The sequence below is a fragment of the Eschrichtius robustus genome, chromosome 1 (genome assembly GCF_028021215.1).
Source record: "Eschrichtius robustus isolate mEscRob2 chromosome 1, mEscRob2.pri, whole genome shotgun sequence".
NCBI classification, from domain to species: domain Eukaryota; kingdom Metazoa; phylum Chordata; class Mammalia; order Artiodactyla; family Eschrichtiidae; genus Eschrichtius; species Eschrichtius robustus.
Genome location: NC_090824.1, coordinates 128,480,678 through 128,500,433, shown reverse-complemented (window position 1 = coordinate 128,500,433; position 19,756 = coordinate 128,480,678). Strand labels below are relative to the sequence as shown.

At 38.5% G+C, this 19,756-nt stretch overlaps 1 protein-coding gene across 5 annotated transcripts in view; it reads right to left on the bottom strand.

The window, feature by feature from the left end:
- The window catches only part of IQCH (IQ motif containing H), a 207,255-nt gene that overhangs the window by 99,020 nt on the left and 88,479 nt on the right, over positions 1–19,756 (bottom strand). For all 5 annotated transcript variants that reach the window (XM_068536684.1, XM_068536694.1, XM_068536703.1 and 2 more), the window contains 2 exons: positions 13,176–13,255; positions 11,300–11,338 (listed from right to left, as the gene is read on the bottom strand). In XM_068536684.1, the coding sequence (XP_068392785.1) occupies positions 11,300–11,338; positions 13,176–13,255 (119 nt within the window). The remainder of the gene's footprint in view (positions 1–11,299; positions 11,339–13,175; positions 13,256–19,756) is intronic.

Sequence of the window (19,756 nt, the reverse complement as noted above, 5' to 3'; positions counted from 1 at the left end):
AAGCCTTCTCTCCAAGACTCTAGCCCTTTCTAAGCTAATCAAGGCTCCAAGAGAGAATGCAAACTGTTTGGTAGATGGAAACAAATTTCTTCTTGGACAGGCAAGAGGGAGTTAGAGAAGCAATGCCTCCTTCTGCAGACATCAACCCTGGCAGGAGGAGCTGGAGCTCCTGGTAGAAGACAAGGGGCACATGTTCCAACAGCAATGGCCCTGTGGCTTCGTTTCTGCCTTCCCTCAAGAAGAAGATGGTGGGAAGGTTAGAATTCAGAGAAGAATGGCAGTGCTTCCTCAGTGAGAAACAGATGTGCAAAATAATCACAGATGGACATGTATGGAGCTGGCTGGTCCTGCCAGTCATGTGATCGATCCTGACAACAAGACCCTGAGATTCCTATAAGAAGTGCAGCTATGGACAGGAGATTCGCCAGAGAATCTGCTCTCCTTGGTAACGTTAAACTAGTTTTGAAATTTCTTTTCTTTACGGAGAGTCATGTGGAATTGGAGCAATCCTGGGGAGAAGTTTAGAAAGGAGAGGACTCTTAAGTCTCTCTTGGGCAGTGCCCTTCCAGGGGGTAGGTCTAGGGCATTGACATACAACAGCAAATGCATTTAAGACCTTTTGAAAGAATAGCCATGCAGTGGAAATGGGGTTACTGAATTGAACGGTGGCTGTCTTAGAACAAAGGGATTACACCTCCCTACCTTCTTGGATGATATTCCAGTAAAGACCTGCTCTCAAAGGAAAAATACTCTTGGACATCAAATAGACCACTCAGGCACGGGGAAACTATGGGTTTGGAGTCAGCTAAAGCGTAACTGTAGTACATCTGTCACAGAGAATGCCACACTTGGGAGCACTTTAGACTTAGAGCAAGAAAAGACATGTCTCTCAAGAGAAAGCCTTCCCAAATTAAAGCAGTGCATCAGCATTGTGAGATCCATTGAGCAGGTAAAGACAAAGCTGCTTCACAACCTGCTAGGAATAAGAGCCCTGATTAAAGGTCACGCCATGCTTCAGGTTCTGGTTCCTTCTGCTATTCTTCCTTTACTATTTATCTCCATGAACTTGTCTACAACTATTTGTTGCCTTCCTCCCTTCCCTTCCCTTCCATTCCCTTTCCTTCCTCCCTTCCTTCCTCCCTGCCTCTCTCACCTACTCCCTCCCTCCTTCCTTTCTTTCTTCCTTTCCTTCTCTCTCTTTTTCTCTCCTTTCTCCCTTCCTCCCATCCTCTTTCCCCCACTTCTCTTTTAAGATGTGCTGTACTCCTAATGCAGTGTTACTGACTCAATAGCCACACTGTTTCCTTCTAGTGGGGATGGCTGTCTGTTGTGCCATCCGCATTCTCACCTGGTCCTTTTTGGGACACCTGCCACACCTTTGTGAGATGCGTGCACTTACTAATTGGCCCACACAGAGCCCAAACCTGTGGTCATGGCCTAATTATTAGCATCCTGTTCTAACTAACTGAGTCAACTAGCTGGGAAATGCTCTTCTTCATTTGCAAAGTGTAATCACTAATTAGGTAACTCTGAGAGTTTCTGGAGCAGTTATTTAGGAAAAATTCTAAGTCTAATACAAAAAACAGAAAGGCAGGATGATGATTACATAGGTAAGTCACAGATGTGAAGCAAAAACAGGCCCAGTATTAGCTTCTAAAATTCAGACATAGGGCTTCCCTGGTGGCAGAGTGGTTAAGAATCCGCCTGCCAATGCAGGGGACACGGGTTCGAGCCCTGGTCCAGGAAGATCCCACATGTCGTGGAGCAACTAAGCCCGTGCGCCACAAGTACTGAGCCTGCACTCTAGAGCCCGCGAGCCACAACTACTGAGCCCGTGTGCCACAGCTACTGAAGCCCATGTGCCTAGAGCCCGTGCTCCGCAACAAGAGAAGCCACCGCAATGAGAAGCCCGTGCACCGCAAGAAAGAGTAGCCCCCGCTCCCCGCAACTAGAGAAAGCCCGCGCGCAGCAACGAAGACCCAATGCAGCCAAAAATAATAAAAATAAAATAAAATAAAATTCAGACATAACTGCTGCAAAGAAAAAATCCAGGAAAAAAAGCATGTATTTAAATCTAAGCTGAATGTATTTATGAAAAATGTTCTTTTCAAATATGTGGATAGCATGTGGATGTGGGATTAAATTGTAGCCGAGGATCTCTAAATTGGATATAAACGAGATCTCCTGGTGGTAAATGGTCAAGTATTTGGGATAATCCAACAAGGATATCATCTTTAGAGAATGATTTGCCTAGAAGGATAGACTAAATCGCTTCTGAATCTATAAGCCGATGTTCAGTTTCTCAAACACCCAAACATATCCACTAGTAATTAACCTAAGCAATTCCATTGTGTAAAAAAGAATGTTTCTTCCTGACATTATGGCTCTAAGAGAGAGCTTAGTTCAGAGTATGAGTGGAGTGACTCTCAAAGATGGAGAATTCATTACTCCCTGAAGACCGGGGATGCCATTTGTCTGTCCTGTTCTTTAATATTTGCTGAGGGTCCACAATGTGTTAAGCTTTGTACAGAACAGACATCAAGACCTCAGCTTGGGGCTTCCCTGGTGGCACAGTGGTTGAGAATCTGCCTGCTAATGCAGGGGACACGGGTTCGAGCCCTGGTCTGGGAAGATCCCACATGCCGCGGAGCAACTAGGCCCGTGAGCCACAACTACTGAGCCTGCGCTTCTGGAGCCTGTGCTCCGCAACAAGAGAGGCCGCGATAGTGAGAGGCCCGCGCACCGCGATGAAGAGTGGCCCCCGCTTGCCACAGCTAGAGAAAGCCCTCGCACAGAAACGAAGATCCAACACAGCCAAAAATAAATAAATAAATTAATTAATTAAAAAAAAAAAACAACAAAGTTATTAAAAAAAAAAAAAAGACCTCAGCTTGTTAGATTTGTTTGAAAGATATATACAATATTCAGGGACAATAGCTGACCTAATCAGGGTTCAGGGATTCAGCATAATCATAGTGCTGAATTTTAGAGCATGAAGGATCTTGAAGGTCACTGACCTCACTTTTAACTCAAATAGGATATTATGGGTCCAGGGAAATGAGCCTTGGCCTTGAAGTCTGACTAACCTGGGATCAAGTCCAAGCTCTGCCATGATGTGCTATGTATTCTTGGGCAGCTTACCATCTGCTATAGACTGAATGTTTGTGTCCCCACAAGATTCATATGTTGAAGCCTTAGTCCCCAGAGATGGGGCCTTTGAGAGGAAATTAGGACATGAGGGTGGAGCCTTCATGATGAGACTAGTGCCCTTATAAGGACAGACAAAAGAGGGATGATCTCTTTCTCTACCATGTGAAGATACAGCAAGAAGGCGGCCATTTGCAAACCAGAAAGAGGGCTCTACCAGGACCCAACCATACGGGCATCCTGACCTTGGACTACCAGCCTCCAGAACTGTGAGAATTAAATGTTTGTTTAAGCCACACAGTCTATAGTATTTCATTACGGCAGCCTGAGCAGACTAAGACAACATCCTTTCTGAAACTAAATGTTTCTCATCTGTAAAAATGAGAGGTCCCTATAAAGTTGTGAAGATCAGAATATGTGTAAAGAATTTTGCACTGCCTTACTTCCAGTCAATGTGGTTATTACCATAGATGAGGAAACTGAGGCTCAGAGAGGTTAAGTGACTTACCAAAGATCAAACAGCTAGTTGCTATTCCCTGCCCCCATCCCACCAATGCCCACAGCCCTAACTGTCCAAAACATCCTATATGGCCCGTTACCAAGCTGTGCTCTCCTTCTCAGCCTTCCGTTTGCCATCTCCTTCATCAAAGTCAACCTGGCCTTGACTTGCTGTTCCTTTCTTATTTGAAAAGCAGTCTGTTAAACTAACCCCTGTGAACATGCCAGAGAACCATGGTGTGGTGGAAAAGTGATGGATTTGAAGAACACCTGGGATCTAGGTTGTCACCACCTTCCTCTGTGGCCTTGGGAAGTCACTTCTCCCATGGGGTTTCAGTTTACATCAGGGCACTTCTAATTTTGACACCCTATGTCTCTCTGACTTAAAGTGTTACCTCTGCAGTAGTATCTGTGTTTAATAAACTCCTGGAGCTAGTCAGGCCATCACATCAAAGGCAAACATCTCCAATAGCTTCACTTCATGTACCATGAAAGAGACCCAGGGATTTTTTTTCCTTTTCTATTTTTTATATAGGAAACTCTTTTCTTGCAACTTACAAGCTACAATAGAGGAATAGCTGCCTGCACCAACTGTGTGTAAAGATGGTCATGGGGAGAGAACCCTAAAGAGGGATAGTCCAGTATTTTAGGGTCTGCAGATCAGCAGAACAGCTCTCAGTCTGTACGACATACAAACTGCATAACCCTTAAGGGTCAGTTAAAAGTGAGAGTCAGAGCCCTTAACCTTTATAAAGAGAATAAAAAACAAAAGTAGAGAACTCATTGCGTTGACTGTAAAGGCAACTCATATCAGCATCAATCTTCTAGGGATAATTTCTGCAGTTGTTTTGAAAGGTATCTTTATTTAAATGAGTTTTCCTGAACTCTGAAACACTTCCTGAGGAGAAAAAATCCCCATCCCTGTTTGCATTCTTTTGGAACAAAAACACTCAACGGATCCAATTCTGGTTGAAGATCAAACAGAACAAAATCAGGAAGATTTTTTAAAGAGAGGGAGTATATTTTCAGTCAAATGTAAAACTTCCTTTTCTAGAGACACATTTCATTTCACTGCTGCATTGATTTCCTCTTTTCTGCTACCCTTCTATTATTCTCTGTGAGAATGTGACATAGTTAAGGGCCAATTGGGACAATTATGATTGATGGGTAGCACCTGCTGGGGATATATGTACCTGATAAGGATGGGAATCAAAAGCAGCCTGGATTCCTAGTTTCCTGAGAAAAGACACATTATCATTTTCTCTACAGGTAAAGGAAAAAGAGCAAGCCTTGAGAAGGACCTCTATCATCACCAAAGTAAAGCTTGACATGACAGTTTTCTTTAGGAAAAATGTGTGTACAGCAAGTTCATTGGTTACAGATCACTGAACACTTGCAGAAGTCTTATAATACCCCACCTTGTCACACTCTCTATACCTGCATATATAGTCTGCTTTATTTTAACTCATAGCACTTATCACTTCCTCACATAATATTAAAATAAACAACTTTCTGCCTCCCTTACTAGAATATAAATCCCAAGAAGGCAAAAACTTGATTTGTTTTGTTCGCTGCTGTATCCCCAGTGCCTGGTACACTGCCTAGCCCACCGTCAGAGGTCAATAAAGATTAGTTGAATGAATGAATGAATGAGTGAATAGTAAAATTTAGGCTCATAGCCACTTGGGCTGCATTTACAGCTCAATGCTGTTCTATGATCATACAAATTATTCGTAAACTCATAGCTTCAGTTTTGGAGCACTAATAGAAAGTTTGGTTACTTGGATCTGAAAATGTCCATACCCTTTGACCAAAGAGTTCTATTGCTAAGATTTAGCCTAAATACAAAGATTTATGTACAAAGTTGAAAGACGTTCATGGCAGTTTTATTTATAACAGAGAAAAACTGGAAATTATTTACTTATTTACTAATAATTATAATACTTATTAATAATTTGACATTTATAATTTAATGTCAACAGGATAATGGCTAAGAAAATTGTGGTATATTGTCAAGACAGAATATTACATAGGCATTAAAAATGTTTTATAAAGAGTTTCAAACCATGTATGTAAAGGCTTATGATAAGCTGTTAGGTGAAAAGAGTAAAATGACAGTTGAATATACAGTATGATATCAACAAAGGGACATGCCAAAGTTTAAATAATGCCAAAGGGTATTATGGAAAAAATTCTTCTTGCATATCTAGGCATTTTTTTCTCCTTTCTGAAATTTTCTTCTCCTTCTGAACTTTCTAGTTCATCTATGGATGATCAGGTCATAATTTGATAAATGAAAGGGACACAGCAAAAAAATAAAAATTATCTTGTGGCTTATTGATAACCTTTTTTCTGGTGTATATAAATATTGGGTTGGCCAAAACGTGCCTTCAGTTTTTAAGTAAAAATAGACACATTTTTCATTTTCACCAAGAACTTTATTGAGCAACGTAATCACCCTTTCGTTCCACCACCTTCTGCATTTTTCAGGCAACTTCATAATTCCATCTTCCCCCAAATTTTTATCTTTTTGAGCAAAGAACTGTTCCAGGTGCCTTTTACAGTCTTCCAGGGAATTGAAAATTTTTCCATTAAGAGAATTTTGTAAAGACCGAAATAAATGGAAATCTGAAGGTGCAATGTCTGGTGAATATGGCGGATGAATCAGAACTTCCCAGCCAAGCTGTAACAGTTCTTGCCTGGTCATCAAAGAAACATGCGGTCTTGCGTTATCCTGATGGTAGATTATGCATTTTCTGTTGACTATTCCAGATGCTTTTCATTGAGTGCTGCTTTCAGTTGGTCTAATTGGGAGCAGTACTTGTTGGAATGAATCGTTTGGTTTTCTGGAAGGAGCTCATAATAGAGGACTCCCTTCCAATCCCACCATATACACAACATCACCTTCCTTGGATGAAGACCGGCCTTTGGTGTGGTTGGTGATGGTTCATCTCGCTTGCCCCACAATCTCTTCTATTCCATATTATGGTACAGTATCCACTTTTCATCATCCATCACAATTTGTTTTAAAAATGGAACGTTTTCATTAAGTGTAAGTAGATAATCACACGCGGAAATATGGTCAAGGTTTTTTTTGCTTAACTTATGTGGAATCCAAGCATCAAAGTGATGAACATAACCAAGCTGATGCAGATGATTTTCAACGCTTGATTTGGATACTTTGAGTATGTCGGCTATCTCCTGCGTGGTATAACGTTGATTGTTCTCAGTTAATGTCTCGATTTGATTGCTGTCGACTTCAACTGGTCTACCCGACCGTGGAGCATCGCCCAGCGAGAAATCTCCAGCACGAAACTTCGCAAACCACTTTTGACACGTTCGATCAGTCCCAGCACCTTTTCCATACACTGCACAAATCTTTTTTGCATTTTGGTTGCGTTTTTACCTTTCTTGAAATAATAAAGCATAATATGCTGAAAATGTTACTTTTTTTCTTCCATCTTCAATATTAAAATGGCTACACAAAAATTCACCAATTTTGATAAGTTTTCTTTTAAATGCATGCTGATATGACAGCTGCCACAATACAATCTAACAAAACTGTTTCAAATGAAGTTAAAGACAACTGAGTGCTACTAGAGCCACCTTACAGAAAAAACAAAATGAACTTTTTGATCAACCCAATAAAATTATTAATCACATGCAATGAAAATGTACAATTAGGGATTTCCTCGGTGGCGCAGTGGTTAAAAATCCGCCTGCCAATGCAGGGGACACGGGTTCGAGCCCTGGTCTGGGAAGATGCCACATGCCATGGAGCAGTTAAGCCCGTGTGCCACAACTACTGAGCCCCCGAGCCACAACTACTGAAGTCTGCATGTCTAGAGCCTGTGCTCCGCAACAAGAGAAGCCACCACAATGAGAAGCCTGTGCACAGCAACGAAGAGTAGCCCCTGCTCACCGCAACTAGAGAAAGCCCACGCGCAGCAATGAAGACCCAACATAATCAAAAATAAATAAATAAATTTCAAAATATTTTTTAAAATGTAGTTAGATGATGCTATGAAGTAAAAATAATTTTATAAAAATTTTTCTTGTCAATGATATCTTGCAAGAAAAATTGTTTTGCAAATAAAACTGTTTAGTTTTAATTCACTTTGAAAGTTTCACGCCAAAAATGCATAGGTAAGGCTGACAATTTCTAATGAATTAGAGAAAACAGAAAATGGCTTTAAAAGATGCCACAGTTTTTCTTCTGTTTTCAGATTTTTTTTCCTCTTCTTCCTTTAAGTTGGTAAATTAAATGAGGTCTCATGATGGAAAGTGAGTCTAAAAGACAAAATTAGCCTTGGACTTCCTTTTGAATCTCATCTTGTACCTCCAGGTTTTGAGTGCTAATGCTTGTCAAAGTACATACCTCACTCTCTTTAACCCTTTAGGCCAAGACAAGAAAGGAGACCAGCTTGTGATGGAAGCACAAAGCCAACCAGGAAGGCACTGTATACTCTTCAAGAAGTAGGCTTCTTCCCCCAGTAGACGTGACAAGTCAAAGTCGAAACTGCTGCTAGAGATCACTTAGTGGTTTTCAAAGTATGTATTTTTAAGCCTGGAACACTTTGTTCAAACACAACATAATTTGATGTTAAAGAGGTAAAACAGTTAACACAGCTGCTGTGGGTGAGAGGCCTAAAGCCCCACCTACTGGGAGCTTCTGCTCTTCTCCTTTTCCTGGGGGCGTCAGGGTGAGTGTCATAGGGGATGTGGAAGCTCCTTAAAAACAATGACCTGGTCTAATCTCCTCTTTATACAGATAGGGGGAAAGGAGACTGGATGGGGCACTGATATGTTCACTGTCACACTTGTTACCTGATTAAAATAGTTCAGCTGACTTACCTGTAAAAATAATCACAGTTTTCTAAAAGAAAATTAAGAATATATTGATATGTTGGGAAAATACTAAAGAAAGTAACAATATAACAAAATGACTAAGAGAAGCAAGACCCCACATTTGACATTAAAATGTTATCACCCAAACCTAATCTTTCTACACCAAAGGAAATTTTACAACAGAGGTATGACTTGAGAAGTAGGATTTTCTTTTATTTTTTTTCTTTGATTTGGAAAAAGTCTCTAGAATACAGAAAAGTATAGAGAATAATTAAAAAATCTACCATGGACACATGTTAATCTTTTGTCTTCTTTGAGATATATATGTATCTGTGGCTCATAAACTCAAGAGAGTGAACTACAAAAGTCCGGTAGCTTTAAATCAGGAGGATCTCCATGAGGATGAATTATGTTGTACTGTGAGGTCTAATGTTAGATAACACAGAATATATATAATAGAGATATATGATATATATATATATATATGTATATACATATGATGCAAAGAAGACAAAAATACATATATTTAAATTTTTAATAGTTTAAAACTATAGTACATTTTATATATTTATAATTATTATTTATAACATACATTTAAAATATATTTATTCATGTATTTATGTATGAGTTTAAATGAAAGAAACAAAACATTAGGTACAATTGAAGTCCTCTCTATATTTCTTTTTAGCTCATTCCTCTCCCTCCATCATTCCCAGAAGCAAACACACTCATGAATTTAACCTGGACTCTCACGTCCCATAGACATAGTTGTTAAAATAATAAAAAGATTTATTTGTTAAGAGAGGCGGTTTTAGCAACTTCAAACCTTTGAACTAGATTCCAAAAAATAAAGGCCTAGGATTCTTTTTGGATTTCTTGAAATAACTACTACAAACTCTACTATGGTTTATTATTTTATTCCTTGGATCCTTATGCAGAACCTGATTGACTCAAACTTATTCAACAAGATGTAGTTGGTTAAATGATCTAGAAGACACAGAAAAGGCTGTTAAATTCAGAGCCAATAAAAGTAGACATGAGAGCAAAGGTGACAACTACTGTCCTGATACTGAAGGAAACATACAAAAAAAACCACCGGAAACTGGACATATGCATATATAATACTGAATAGAGAAAATGTTAAAATTATATTAGGGAGGCAGAGATACATCTTTTAGAAAGATTTCCATCAAAAATTATTGAGATTTAAAAAAAATGTCTAATGCTTTGGGGCTCTGACAGTCATGCAGTTCATTCTGGCTCTGTCACTTACTAGTTGGATGACCTTCACCTCCCTGTATGCAGGTCCTCCCAGTATAATGGGAATAATAATAGTACCTACTACATAGAGATGTTGTAAAAATGAAGTGAGATGTTCCCTGTAAAGTGTTAGGAACATGCATGTTAGCTGCTGATAGTAATAGTAGTAGTAGTAGTAATATCTGGAAAACCAGCCCATGAGGAAGAGTTCATAACCTGATATGTGGAGGGGGCACAAATTCTGGAGCCTCTGCACCTCTTTACCAGCCGTGTGGGCCTGGGGACAATGACAGTACGAAGGTTCTAGGGCTGCTGTGAGCATTCAGTGGGTGTGGAAGATGCTTAGTGCCATGTTCTAAGAACATGCTCAATCAACATTAGCTGTTAGAAATATTCCAGATAGATAATGCCTTAGTATTCTTAAAGCGCATCCTAATTTTAAGGTGCAGGAGCAAGCTCACAATTATCTCACAGCAAGAAGTCAAGGAAAGCTAGGGGATCGAATTGCATTGATTTGTTTATCCGGGAGCACCCTTCTGTCTATAGTTTCAGAACGACTATATGCAGTCATTGCTATAAATACAACCCTGTCTGCTCTCAGCTCTGCAGGAGTATAAGGAGACCCAAAAGGTGGTCTCTTTTTCCTTGAAAAGGGGTGACTAAGCTCCCTATGAAATTCTTACTGAGAAGATCACCAAGACAAGGAGGCCTAGAAGATGCTCTTAAAAATAGACTAGTGAATTATGAAACAAGTACTCTATTGTTCCAAAGCACTTTCACACACGTTAAAGCCTCTAACCCTCACAGCCACCCTAGAGAAAGGAGGTATCATCCCCATTTCTCAGAGGAGGCAAGTGGGGCACAGAGAATTTAAGTGACTTGCTCAAAGTTCCCTTATTAGTAAGAGGAAAATCCAGCTCTTTCTTGCCCTGTTACTTACTAGTTGGATGTTCAGAACTTTTATTACACATGCATGGCCTTACGGAATGCTCCTCACTGGCATGTACTTGCCATTGTGGGAACTATTTTATTTTTCCAACTTTTTGGTTACCTTATTTCTTCTAGTCAGCTTAACTCTAAATCCCACACCCCTACCTATTACATCATGGATGTAATATGCATGTGTGCATGTGTATAAACACACACGCACACCCCACGCACACATGTAAGTACATGCTGGAGGACAACTGAGTTTTGTTTTCATGTTTTATTCTTTCTAAGTGTACTTTTAAAAGATGAAAATCTTAGAGGTTGAAGACTGATGTGATTCAGAAAAATTTTGAGTATGCTAAATCACTTTTTTGGACTGCAGTCTGAGAAATAATTCAGTCCCAACAAAGGGGGGAAAAAAGGGTTTTCCACTTTAAATGAACCATGTTTTCTTTTCTGAAAACATGATTTAATTTCTTTTATAAAAGAAGAGCGGAAGAACTTTTGTTGTCGTCTCCAGCTGTCAAACCTGCCTCCTGTACTTTTGCCCTGAAGCAAACGGAAGGGACATCAGGTGACAAACCCCAAATTTCAACTAGTCACACAAATTACAGACCTTCCTATCATGATATTCTCTTGACTTTCTGCCTTTCCCCTACAATGAAGAACAGACACAGTTTAAATCAAAATGACTCTCATGGGCAATTTTACAAAACAAATAGAAGGCACAGAGTCTCCCCTCCCCCTCCCCCCACTTCCCCAGCTTCCCGCTCTGGGCCAACCTGTTCCCTCTTTCCAGGCAGGCAGGAGCTAATAATCAGAAAGACCTTTCCCACCCCAGACAGTGATGCTCTGCTTGCCAAGGGCCCTGTTTGCTTTGAAGAAAGAGTTTGACAAAGTAAACATTTTCAAAAACAACTATAATCAGATGCCAAGTCCCACTTCTAGGGGACAGGCAGAGAAGTATTTGCAAGAAAGGGTTTCTCCATGTGGCACCACACTGCCCGGTGGTGGGGACTGATCCAAGCTCTGTTCTGGGTTTATCGTGAGTCCAGGCATATCACAGTCTTTCTCTTAGCCTTTTAACTTCTATGCTAGGACACTTTCCACAGAGTCTATGAATAATTTCATTTACCGTTGAAGAGTCAATTCAGAAATGTACTAATTCGGGACCACGGGGAAGTCTTCAAATATTACTGCTTTTAGCAGTAGGGGAAAGCTTCATGAAGTCAATAGGGAAGAGGTTAAAGGCAGGGTTAATTAGCACTCAGGAAATGTCATTATTTAAAGTAATTTTTTTTTGAGATAGACCACTTACTGGCTAAAACACAGTCATATTTATATTACCTGTAGATCTGTTACCTATAAACTGTGGAACCTGAGAGCTCGAACATGGTGAGAATCAAAACAGGTGCGCCTGCCTGTTCCCATTATGCACATTAGCCCATGGCCTTCGCACAGCCTGTTAAACAGCTGAATCTGAAACAATCATGGTGCAGGCCAAACACTAGCCTGAAGGCCTGTCTGTCTTGGGATTTGGCCATTTACATTGATTTTTTTTAACCCATGTTTTTCTTGAAACACAAATATTTGCCATGACAACTGGGGTGTCACATGACATACTGCTACATAAAGAGCTTGGAAATCTCTTAAGGGGAAACAGCCCACCAGTGCTGCAAATACAGTGAAAACATCTTGAGGAAGATGTGGGCATTAAAAGATGAAGGTCTGGAAAGAACAGGTAACCGTTTACTATGCAGACATAGTAGGATTAATTTCTTCTGTGCCACTCTTCAATTTCTCTTTCTTTCTTCCTTTCTTTTTTTTAAAAAAAATGGGAGCAGCTGTAAACATGACCACATAGGGTAAGCCCAGAAAAAAAAACACTGCCAGCTGTCTCCTTCTGTGGTGAAAAGTCTCAGTTATTACTCGTCTGTCTGTGGCTCGTAAACATAAGAAAGCAAGCTACAAAAGTCCAGCACCTTTAAACCAGGAGAATCTCCGTAAGGTTGAGCATGTTGTACTGTGAGATCCTAATGTTAGAGAATACAGATTTCCTTTCCCTTCCGCATTAAGGTATCTGTACAAAATTGGGGAACTTGCTTTATTATCCTATGCTTAAAGATAAATGAAACCTCACAATAGCATACCCTATGCAACACAAATTTCAAATTTTGTAATTTGAAATACAAAACTATTCCGGACTCCTGGGCCCTTGACCAGCTAGCAGTAGAGATTGACTCAGTCATTTAGTTAATCTCGAAATAATGCAACATGATGGAATTTTTTAGATCCTACTGATATTGTCATGGTAGAGTTTACCTGCATAACAATCTTCCCTTTTAAAATCAAATGCATTCCAGCAGCAGCTGAAATGGTATTTATTTCTACGTGGAAGGTACAACTCGATAACATGTGCGTATTACCAAAAATCTCACTGAAAATATTGTAAATCAGAACAATTTTCTTTCGTTAGTTAGGAATATGAATACCTTTGATCTTTGTTTCCTGAGAGAGGGATTCTTCACTTCCGCTGGAATCGATTGTGTTCTCTGGGGTGTAGCGAAAGGGGCTGTGGATGGAAGTGGTGCAATGTTACCTCTTCCAGAAAGAGAGACTGATTCATTGGATTGATGCTACTGGGTTTGCACCTTGAAAGTCAGATGGCTCTGTCACCCATTCACTGTTCACTACCAGTCGTTCTTGTATCAATTCAATGAAACATTTGTGATAATTGACTTCAAAAGGAAAGCAAAGAGCTTGGAAGGGCAACAGTTCCATCAGAACATAAGGTCAGCTCCCCTTATGCAGATTTCCTAGAGGAAAAGGCAGATTTTAAAAGCAAGCAATTTAGAGAGTTATCTTTGTCTTATAAAATGTTTCACTATAAGATTTCTTTAAATAGCCGTATTCCCAAGTTCCCTTAAAAGGTAAATAAATATAACTATATAAGATGGACTATTCTAATGTATAGTCGTTTAAAAAGAAAATTCTAAAGAATTAAAATGGCTTTGGGTAAATAAAACAAGTGAAAAACACAAGTAAATATTATTTTTGAAATTAATTAAATCTATAAGCAACAACTTTTGGAGAACACATCTAGTCCGTGGGGGGTAAGCCTACGTGCTAGATAATGCTTGGAAGAGAAATGGAATCTCTCCTGTTGCCTGGCAGCAAACCCAACTGCCCTTTACAGAAAAGCTCAAATCTGACATTCTCAGGAGAGAAAAATCCTTACCCTACTCTTTCTAAGAAAGAGAACAAATAATTTATTTAAGTAGTTAATTCAGTCAAAGAAGTGAGGCTTCTTTCAACTCACTTCCTTAGTCCACCCCTTTTCTGTCAGTTCTCTAACAACAATGTTAGAAAGAACTGACAGATATTCGTAAATACAACACATCAGTATACGATTTAGAATTCCACTTTGAGGACTCAGTTCTCTCACACTGCCTCAAGTGGGCTGCAAGGAGTATCTTCAGCCATCTCTTTAAAAGTAGCAGGAAGTCCAGAGTCTTAGCACAAAAAAATCACCAACCCCCTTTTACCGCCTTCCTGGTTTCCCTGTCTTCCAGCGATCCTCCAGGACTGCGAGACTGCCCACCAACTTCCCTAAGGCTGGGCAATTGGCTATACAGTCGCTCCTCTGTATCCATGGATTCTGCATCCGCAGATTCAGCCAATTTCCATCCACGGTTGGTTGAATCCACAGATGCAGAACCCGGGAATACAGAAGGCCAACTGTGCAATGCCATACTATAGGAGGGACTCGACCATCCGCAGATTTGAGTATCCACTGGGGGTCCTGGAACCAATCCCCTGAGGATACCGAGGGACAGCTGTAGTGTGTGAAGACTCCATTTTCATCCTACAAGTTTTTGCCTTGACTTCTGTGATGTCCTACCCCACTGTCCACTTGAACCTGGCTCTCCTACTTTGGAGGTCAGTTCACACTGTATACCCAGGCTACTGTGAGTCCACAAATTCACCCATAAAACCTGTTATTCCTATTATCTGCAAGCTCAGTATACTTTTTGTTTAACTTTCAGGTTCCTGCAGACAAATGAGATTTATGGTTAAATTCCCATGATGAAACAAAATAGCAGCTGAGAAGTGGGCATGATTTTTAAAGGAATTTATTAAAATTTCAGTGAAATTTGGTAGAATGAAGATCTAAAAGATTTGTAATTTCACATGGATAATCCAGTTAATGGTATCTCTAAAAAAATTTTTTTGAGGTTTTTCGTAGTTACCTGCAGAAATTCTATCATTAAATTTATAACTTCATGTAGCCTTGGATTTTATGGGACACATGCATTTGAAGAATGTGTCTACATCCTAAGGCACTGCCTGTTTTGCTACTCAGTTAACCTTCTGGAAAAATCTGTTGGATAAATTTTGCCAGTGTCAATGTCAGGGAAAAAACATCATGTCTTTCTAGAGAAATTTGTATGTTTCTGTGGTAGTTATTGGCATGTGCCTCCCAAGAAGCCATCCCCCCTTCTTCCTTGCTGATTTTAGAACCTCAATTTTTTCAGGGTAATAACATCCCCAGCTTCTAGGGTTTCCAGATTTAGCAAAAAAAAAAAATTTTTTAAAGGGCACACAGTGAAATTTAAACTTTAGACAAACAACAAGTAATGTTGTAGTATAAGTATGCCCCAGATATTAAATATATTTAATATCCATGAATGGATTAGACCAGAATTTCATGAATGGATTAAACCAAGCATAATTTATCATCCTAAGTATTTAGTATAAGTGTGTCCCAAATCCTAATCCTAATCCTACTCTTATCCCTGGACATTCACTTTCTCAGCCTTGCTTGTACCTAACAGTGGCCATGTGATCAGTGAGAAGTGAAGTCCATCCCGGGGCTTCTGGGAAGAGATTGGTGCCACTATTTTCCCCTCTTTCTGCCTGGAGTGTGTATGTTAAGGCCCACATCTGCAGGAGTCATCTTAGAGCTGTGAGTTAGCAAGCATGAGGATGAAATGAAACATGCTAAAGAAGGTAAAAGCAGAGACTCGTTCTAACCCTCTGTATCAGCATCATCAGCACTAGACTCCCTACTTCCTGATTCCTTATGAGATAAATGAACTCCTCATTGTTTAAGCCATGAGGTAGTTAGCGTTTCTGATGTTTGCAGTCACATACACTCCTGACTTGTACCCCTCTCTCCCCCTCCTTATTCTCTCTATACTGTGCTCTGTCTTACTGCATGTGCAAGGGCCTCAGGAACAATGTTCAATAGTGATGGCAGTAGTAATGATGGCAGTAGTGGTCATCCCTCAACTGTCTCTGCTTTTAATGAGGAAATAGAATATTTCTAAAGTTGCCCTACTAAGAACATTGTTTGCTGTGGGGTTTTGGTTGAAGACAATAATCAGGTTCAGAAAATTCTCTTCTACTTCTACTCTGCCCAGAAGATTTTTCTTACTATTAATGTTGAATTGCATTGTATGATTTTTAAATTTTAGTATGTATTGAGATGATCACAGGGTTTTTTTCTTTTTTAATCTGTTAATGTGGAGAATTATATTGTTAGGTGGTTCTAATGTTGAATCTTCCTCACATTCTTCCTTGATCATGATAAATGTAAAAAACATACTGCTAACTTTTATTTAGAATGTTTACCTTTATGTTCCTGAGATTGATTTATGTATTTTTTTTCTTGCACTCTCCTCATCCAGTTTTGGTACCCCAGTAGCATCATAAAATCAGTTGGTAAGCGTTCCTTCTTTTCTTTTACTATGGAACAGTTTAATAGAAGAATTACCTGATCCTTTAAAGTTGGTAAAAGTTCCCTATAAAAGACCTGAGGCCCTTTTTGTTTGGTATATTTGTGTGTGTGTGCATGTGTGCACATGTCCCTGTGTAAGACAGATATTTTTGACTACCAAATCAAATTATATAATGGTATTGTTTTCTTTAAGTTTTCTATTTTTTCTTTAGTTAACTTTGGTAATTTAGATTTTTCTAGGAAATTTTTCATTTTGTTTTTAAAAATGTATTGGCACTAAGTTACCATATTATGTTTTTTTAAAATTCTACCTGTCTGTAGTTTCTGCCTTTTTGCATCTTCATATTATTTATTTGTTCCTTCCCTTTTTTAAAATTACAGCTTTATTGAAGTATAATTGACAAATGAAATTGTAAGATATTTAAAGTGTACATTGTGATGATATATTTGATATATATATATATTTGAAAGGATTCCCCCATCTAGTTAATTAACACATCCGTCATCTCATGTTTTAATTTTTTTTATTAGTGAGAACATTTTTCTACTCTCTTAGCAAATTTCAATTATACAATACAGTGTTATCAACTATAGTCATCATGTTATGCATTAGCTCCTCAGACATTATTCATCTTGTAGCTGAAAGTTTGTACCCTTTTACCAACCTCTCCCTATTTCCCCCACCCCTCAAACCCTGGCAACCATTTTTCTACTCAGTGTTTCTATGAGTTTGACTTTTTTTTTTTTTTTTTTTTTTTTTTAGATTCCACATATAAGCTATACCATGTGGTATTTGTCTTTCTCTGTCGGGCTTATTTCAGTTAGCATTAATACCCTCCAGATTCACCCATGTTGTCCAAATGGCAGAATTTCCTTCTTTTTTAAGACTGAATAATATCCCACTATAAATATGACACTTAAGTTGTGTCTATACCTTGGCTATTGTGAATAATGCTGCAATGAACATGGGAGTACAGATATCTCTGGAGATAATGACTTCGTTTCCTTTGGATATATACCCAGAAGCGAAATTGCTGAATCATGTGGTGGTTCTCTTCTTAAGTTATTGAGAAACCTCCATATTGTTTTCCATAGTGGCTTTACCAGTTTATATTCCTGCCAACAGTGTACACTGATTCCCTTTTCTCCATATCCTCAAACAGGTGTGAGGTGATATTTCATCGTTGTTTTCATTTGCATTTCCCTGATGATTATGACATTGATCACCTTTTCATGTCCCTGTTGGATTTGTTTGTCTTTTTTGAAAAATGTCTATTCAGGTCCTTTGCCCATTAAAAATTTTGGGTTATTTGTTTTTTTGCTATTGAGTTGTATGAGTTTCTTGTATATTTTGTGTATTAGCCCTTTATTGGATATGTGGTTTGCATATATTTTATCCCATTCCACAGGTTGCTTTTTCATTTTGTTGATGATTTCCTTTGCTGTGCAGAAGCTTTTTAATTTGATGTAGCCTAACTTGTTTATTTTTGCATTGGTTGCCTTTGCTTTTGGTGTCAAATCCAAAAAAAAAAAAAAAAATCATTTCCAAGAGCTTATCCTCTATGCTTTTTCCTTAGGAGTTTTATGGTTTCAGGTCTAATGTTCAAGTCTTTAATGCATTTTGAGTCGATTTTTGTGTATGGTATGAGATAAGGGCCCACTTTTATTCTTTTTAACGTGGCTGTCTAGTTTTCCCAACACTATTTATTGACGGGATTAACCTTTCCCCATTGTATATTATTGAATTCTTTGCAAAAATTAATTGACCATAAAAGCATGAGTTTATTTCTGGGCTCTCTATTTGGTTCCATAGATCTATGTGTCTGTTTTTATGCCAATACTGTGCTGTTTTGGTTACTATAGCTTTGTAATATCGTTTGGAATCAGGAAATGTGATGCCTCCAGTTTTGTTCTTCTTTCTCAAGATTATTTTCACTATTTGGTGTCTCTTGTGGTTCTATATGAATATTAGGATTATTTTTTCTATTTCTGTGAAAAACGCTATTGGGTTTTTAATAGGGATTGCATTGAATCTGCAGATTGCTTTGGGCAGTATGACCATTTTAACAATACTAATTCTTCCAGTCCATGAACACAGAATAGCTTTCCATTTATTTGTGTCTTCAACTTCTTTCATCAGTGTTTTACAGTTTGCAGTGCACAGATCTTTCACCTCCTTGGTTAAACTTATTCTTAAGTACATTATTGTTTTTGGTGCTATTGTAAATGGGACTGTTTTCTCAATTTCTCTTTCTGATAGTTGTTAGTGTGTAAAAATGCAACTGATTTTTATATAGTGATTTTTGTATACTGCAACTTTACTGAATTCATTGATTAGTTTTAACCATTTTTTGGTAGTGACTTTAGGGTTTTCTATATATATTATGTTACCTGCAGAGACAGTTTTACTTCTTCCTTTCTGATTTAGATGCCTTTTATTTCTTTTTCTTTCCTAATTTCTCTGGCTAGGACTTCCACAACTATGTTGAATAAAAGTGGCAAGACTGGGCATCCTTGTCTTATTCCTGATCTTAGAGGAAAAGCTTTTAGCCTTTAACTTTTGAGTATAATGTTAGCTGTGGTCTGTCATATATGGCGTTCATTATGTTGAAGTATGTTTCTTCTATACCAATTTTTTGAGAGTTTTTATCATGAAAGGATGTTGAATTTTCAAATGCTTTTTCTGCAGCTACTGAGATGATCATATGATTTTTATCCTTTGTTTTGTTAATGCGGTGTCTCACATTTATTGATTTGCATATGTTGAACCATCCTTGCATCTCAGGGAAAAATCCTACTTGATTATGGTGTGTGATCCTTTTAATGTGCTGTTGAATTCAGTTTGCTCATATTTTCTTGAGGATTTTTGCATCTATGTTCACCGGGAATATTGGCCTGTTATTTTCTTTTCTTGTAGTGTCCTGGTCTGCCTTTGGTATAAGGGTAAATGAGTTTGGAAGTGTTCCCTCTTACTTTACTTTTTGGAGGAATTTGAGAAGAATTGCTACTAATTTTTCTTTCAATGCTTGGTGGAATTCACCAGTAAACTCATCTGGTCCTGGACTTTTCTTTGTTGAGAGGTTTTTGATTACTGGTTCAGTCTCCTTGCTAGTAATTGGTCTGTTCAGATTTTCTGTTTTTTCATGATTCAGACTTGGTAGATTTATGTTTCCAGGAATTTATCCATTTCTTCTAGGTTGTCTAATTTTTTGGCATATAATTATTCATAGTTGTTTCTTATGATCCTTAGTATTTCTGTGTTGTAGTGTCTCCTCTTTCATTTCTGCTTTTATTTATTTGAGTCTTCTCTCTTTTTTTAGTCTAGCTAGAGGT